The sequence below is a fragment of the Sinocyclocheilus rhinocerous genome, unplaced genomic scaffold, assembly GCF_001515625.1.
Source record: "Sinocyclocheilus rhinocerous isolate Xijiao unplaced genomic scaffold, SAMN03320098_v1.1 scaffold2083, whole genome shotgun sequence".
Taxonomy (NCBI): Eukaryota; Metazoa; Chordata; class Actinopteri; order Cypriniformes; family Cyprinidae; genus Sinocyclocheilus; species Sinocyclocheilus rhinocerous.
In genome coordinates, this window is record NW_015666157.1 from 346,844 (window position 1) to 353,163 (window position 6,320).

Sequence of the window (6,320 nt, forward strand, 5' to 3'; positions counted from 1 at the left end):
ATGGCATGTTTATATTAAATGACCTGGAAACTGGTGCGTGGACTTTCTAGAATGCTTGTAGGAATCATATGAATACGGCTGCTTTCAACCTCAAGACCATTGTGAATGAACCCATGCAGATAATAAAAATCTTTCTGATATGAGAACAAAGTTCTCATTCTTTGGTCTTAGGGAATGTGGTTGTGTATTATCATTACTATTATGTCTGTATATGTTTATCTCACAATCATTTTTACTGGGGAATGTGAGATTGCTTGCCTGTGCCTGCAGGGCAACTTCAAACATTGAATAAGAAAACACACCACTCTAAAATCAATACACCATACTTCAAACACGTACTACAAAGAGTTTACTAACAGGATGCTTTAATGATTTATCTGCTAAAATCTCAGTACATTGCAGGTACAAACAAGGGTCTAAAATGTCATCCATGAATATGATCTCATATTGTACTTTCTCTAGCAATTATGAATATTTATCTAACCAATATGTCTTTGTTGCTTTTACCTTTGACCACTGGACCCACACAGTCCAAAATTTCTGGTCCTAACCCTGACCTTCCTCTGAAAATGGAGCCGCTGGTTAACATCACCTCAGCCATTTATGACGAAATCCAGCAGGAGATGAAACGGGCAAAAGTGTCTCAGGCACTTTTCGCCAAGGTGGCAGCCAACAAGAGCCAAGTAAGAATTGATTTTTTCATTTTGGTTAATAATCCGGACATGTTTCCATCCTTTCAACATCCTAACATAAAGTCAAAACTGAACTGCAAAAATAAAAATTCTAAACTAGCCTAATCTATGTTAACTATTTTACACTGAAAATACACAGAAAAACCTAATAATTTTGTCTTCTACTTTTCAAGTACATCTTGTATACGGGGTTTGCATTTTATTTCAATGTACAGGAGAATTTAAATAACTTGGTATTTTCATATGATAATTGTTAATAATATATTTAATGCATCTAAGAAGTACTGTATACACTACCTGTTAAAAATAAGGTTGTTCATGTGTAATGTTGTTCATGTGTAATGCTTAAATGGCTTTTATGGCTTAGAGACCCTTTTATTATTAAAAAATTAAATACTTTTAAATTAAAAATATTTTTAGGTGCTGGAAATATTAAGGGATAGGATATTTAAACATATCGTGATTTATTTTATTCTGAAAAGATGTTAAGATTACACTTAGCTTACATATTCTTTCCTCAGTCAGTGTAGGGGAAGTAACGGTGTCCGTATGTGCAGACTGTTATATCTGATTCTGGCGCGTCTCTGCAGTTGATAAACAAAAACATCAACATCAACAGATAGCCTGATAAATGCCTTCCATTTATTCATCTCTGACTTACCATTCCAGATCCTGTCAAAAGATCTCACTCTTTTTCAATGCCTTTGTCAATCTCTCCCATCCCATGAGTCATGGCTTATGTTGTGATACAGACGTTCACCTGCCATTGACAGGTATAGGAAAAAAAATAATTTTGGACCCTGGCCACACTGTGTTAATGCAAAAGGACACCAACAATCCCATTCTTTAACACAAACTGGAAAAGCATGGCATTAATTTCAGAGTTTTGATAAATAATTTTTTTTAAAGCTTTTGGACCATTTGTTTGTCTCTGTCTCATTTAGATGAAAGAGGGCTAATTGATTTAGTCAAATATGATCCCACTCCCAGCTGCGCCTAATTCCTACCATGTAATAGCCTGAGAGAGCTTCAGTCTCTGCTGCTTGCTTTACTGAGGAGCTCTGCGTTATTGCGGCATGGCTTTGCAGGTGTGGCCACCTCATCTAGAGGCATGTGTTAGGGGCGTCTTCGCATGTTTGCGTGTATGAGATGTGTCAGCAAAGAGCTGCTCTGCTGGTGTGTGTATATATGAATGTGTGTGTGTGTGTGTGTGTGTGTGTGTGTGTTTGTGTGTGTGTGTGTGTGTGTGTGTGACTTTCCTCAGTCAGTGTAGGGGAAGTAACGGTGTCCGTATGTGCAGACTGTTATATCTGATTCTGGCGCGTCTCTGCAGTTGATAAACAAAAACATCAACATCAACAGATAGCCTGATAAATGCCTTCCATTTATTCATCTCTGACTTACCATTCCAGATCCTGTCAAAAGATCTCACTCTTTTTCAATGCCTTTGTCAATCTCTCCCATCCCATGAGTCATGGCTTATGTTGTGATACAGACGTGCATCCAGTGATCCATAGATTGATCTGATTTCTTTCTTCATACCTTTTACATTGACACTTGTTTCCAGACAATTATTTAAAGAATGCATAATATTGTGACTGAAAGTATACATCACAGAAGTGTAATAGTCATGATTTGAGGCCTTGAAAAACTCTTAAACATTTTCTAACTGAAGTACAGTCATTGTAGCAGTTATAAAAAGCACATCACAGTAATCTACTTTTGGTTTTTGAAATATTTTATAAGCTTTAAGCGTATTCATAAAGTTATCCAGAGTCCAAAATTAACATTTGGCAAATGCTGAATAGGCAAATAAAAAGGACTTTCTTAGCAATTGTAGCAATGTTTGAAGCAATTTCAGTTTATGTTTTATATATATTGTGTGTGTGACAGATGCGGTTAGGTCTCACAGGTCTGGGGTCGGGTGGGGGGGTCACGGCTGAACGCGCCCATCTGCTGCAGCTGGCCAGGAGGAGCTGGGGGAGAAGGAAAGAGAGAGAGAGATGCTCAGGTCATTAACAATGTGTGCTGGAAGTGGTTGGCTGCACACAACAGCTGGTGTCAAAGACTGGCCCAGTCTAGCAGAGATAATCAAATCTTCCTAATCTCCCACCATTTCACTCTCTCTTTCACACACTCTCCGCTCTCTCAGTGCACTTGTGATGCTTTGTGGTGCTAGTTGTTTACTGTAAAGTAAACTTGACAGTCATAAAATAAACATTCAAGGTTTCACATCCCATTCTGCCGATCATTGCCTTACCTTTTTCTAATGTCCCCTGTTAAAGTGACATAAATGCCCCAAAAAGAGAAGAAAGACTCTGTAGTGGTGCTTGAGTGGGTAATCCACCGAGAAGGCAAGATGCATGTTGTTATTATTTACTGATATTGTTGGAAAAATTCCTTCACCAAATCGAAATGTGTAATGAACCCTCATCCATTCTACAAGGGATGGCTGTGCGAGCTGCTTCGCTGGAAAGAGAGTCCCAGCCCTGAGAACAGGACTCTCTGGGAGAACCTGTGTACTATCCGGAGGTTTCTGAGCCTTCCACAGGTGGACAGGGATCTGGTGTATGAGGAAGAGTCCCGCCATCACCACAGTGAACGGCTGCACACTGTACTGCACTTGCCCACTGACCCTCAGGTGAGTTTATGAAACTATTCAAATTGCATATACTTCATATTGTATACAAATATGTGTGGCGAAAGAAAGCTATTTAATGTGATGTTTGCAGTGTAGGATGGTCATATTAAGGGAAATTAAATGTTCCTTGATTCCTCCCAGTCCAGAAAGACCAATTATTAAATATTCATTTTTACTTTCTATAACTTAGAAGGCAGATGAATAAATGAACACAACAGACCACATTTATGTCAAAACCAGTGTTCAGAAAATTCATTTATAACAATCGCAGCCTGATATTTCAGAATATTTTGTGATTCTAACAAAGTGTAAAGCAGGATTTGCATAGAGTTTGTTAGAACAACCTGTATGAGTTTCTTTCTTCTGTTGAATACAATAGATATTTTGAAGAATGTTGGTGCCCAAACAGTTGATGGAAGTCATTGACATCCATAATATGGAAAAAAAAAAAAAAATACAATGGGAGTCAATGGCTACCGTCAACTGTTTGGTCACCAACATTCTTCAAAATACCTTCTCATTGACATCCATAATATGGAAAAAAAAAAAAAATACAATGGGAGTCAATGGCTACCGTCAACTGTTTGGTCACCAACATTCTTCAAAATACCTTCTTTTGTATTCAACAGAAGAAGGAAACTCATACAGGTTTGGAACAAGTGGAGGGTGAGTAAATGATGACAGGATTTTCATTTTTGGGTGAACTACCCCTTTAAAGGCACAGCGTCAAAATAAGGCCCTGGAAAATACAAAGAAAGTTGATCCTGATCAAGAATGGACCAGTAAAATGTAATTTATCTATTTTATTTTTAATAATTTCTGTTTTTGTCCATTAAAAAAGATCTGTTTAATTCTAAGAGGTAAAGTGTTTTGTACAAGAAACCTTGATTAACATTAAAAGTAAAAATGTATAATTTGACTGCTAAGTGTATAAGACTTGAAGGAAAGAGGAAAAACTATTTTAAGTTCTGCGTGAATGTTTTAAGCATAATTCTCTTTAAATTATATAAATGTGTTCATTGTGTACACTTCTTTGAGGCTTCAGTTTTAATATCAGCATCATTTATGCAGCATTCCTGCCAAAATATAATAACCCAGCACACCCCAACCTCTTTAATGACACACGCACACAGAATTCCAAATAGCACGCTACTGATTAAATGGACTTTCCCCTATGCCAGCCAGGGTCATTATAGTAAAGACTGTGGACACACACTTTTCCAGTATTACCATAGACAAGCATTCATACACAGTATACACACACATCTACACACTACTACTGATATGTAAATACATGCACACACAAACAGCATACACATAAATCTACAAACACTTGGATCAATGCTTTCCACCTTCTTTTAACCTACTCTTCTTTCTCACCCTGCCAGTAAAGCATTGCAGTTTAATTCATTCACAATGATTGCTGTTTATTAACATTTATTAACTTAAGTTGAGCAGCCGTATTAAGATTAAGTACTAACAAATGGAGACAGAGTGGCTCTCTGTTACTGTCTTAGCCCATTACGTCTCTTTCTCTCTTGCTCGCTTTCTCTTTTATGTCAGTGGAATAAACAGTCTGTTGGCAGCATGTGTGTGTGTAAATATACTAATTTATGTGTTTTGGGCGCAGAAGGAAATGCCCCATTAGGACACACCCTGACAGACAGTGCCACCACAGCCCTGATATTAATAATTACGAGAAGAGCAGGAACACACACACAGACACACATATATGCACATACACACACACTCGTAATGACTCAAGAGACTTCACTACAGTAAGTCTCTTTAGTAACGCTACACTGGCTTTGACCATGAACTCTTGCACAACATTGATCATAAAAACATATGTTGAGGATAGTCAGTGCATTTACTAAAGCAACATGTTGCTAAAAGTATAATTATGTACAAGGAACTTTTTCTGTTGTTTATTTATTTTATTATGTAAATATCATAAAGGGCACATATATAGAATTGTTGTATTCATTTTCATATTGTTATATTTAATTGAAACAAAATTATGTTATATTAAAATATTACATTATAATATAAATATAACATAAAATTTTCTTTTTAATTGTATGGGTTTTTTATGTGATGTAATATTTTGGTGATTTTTTGAGACTTTTATTGACAGTGAATATATATTACATAAAAAATGTTAAAAATTATTCTATTTATACACCTTGATTCTGTACATATCATATTGAGCACATATATAGCATTGTTGTATTTATTAGTTATAATATTAAAATAATATAAATGTAATATTAAATATATCAAATATTATATAAATACAAATATATTGCATAAATATTATATTAAATATGATATACTATAACATGTCTAACATAATTAAAAATAATAAAATACATAAATTACAAGATATTGTGCTGTGTCAACATGAAAATGCCATACATGAGCATGTATGTGGTTGTTTGTGCATTTGTGTCCTTGTGTCCTTGTGTTTTTTTCTTTTTCTTTTTTGGAGTAGTAGTAGTAATGAGGGACCCTCCTCAAATCAAAATACCCAGCAGCCCCCTCGGCTCCAGCCTGCCTGCCACCACAGCACATGTGTCCCAGCTGCTTATGCAGACATGAGCATGTTAATTAATGAACACATGCAGCACATACATGTAAACAATTTCTTTAAGCTGATACCACCTAAGTGTGACCAACATAATTCACTTATGTTTTATTTCACCCTTATAAGATCATCAAACGTGACTCAAAAAACCAGCGCAAGTCCTGTAACTTTGACATGTCAAAAAATAAAGCAAAATCTTGTATTAAGTCTTGTTATTACCCATTTAGAACAGATTTAGATCTGATCTGAAGAGAAATGTATGTTTATTTATATAGAGCATAAATCATGAGCATAAATATTGTTCTAAAGCAGTTTTATAGAGAATGTTTGATTTTGTAAAAAAAAAAAATTCTTTAAGTTTTTTTTGGGTGGGGGGGGGGGGGACTTTTGCGGACTACCT

The 6,320-nt window shown here is 35.8% G+C and overlaps 1 protein-coding gene across 1 annotated transcript in view; it reads left to right on the top strand.

Moving 5' to 3' along the window:
- Nucleotides 1-6,320, top strand: part of LOC107731767 (DNA-binding protein SATB2-like) — a 47,567-nt gene that overhangs the window by 36,068 nt on the left and 5,179 nt on the right. The window contains exon 13 of the mRNA XM_016542938.1: nt 3,139-3,333. Within this exon, the coding sequence (XP_016398424.1) occupies nt 3,139-3,333 (195 nt within the window). The remainder of the gene's footprint in view (nt 1-3,138; nt 3,334-6,320) is intronic.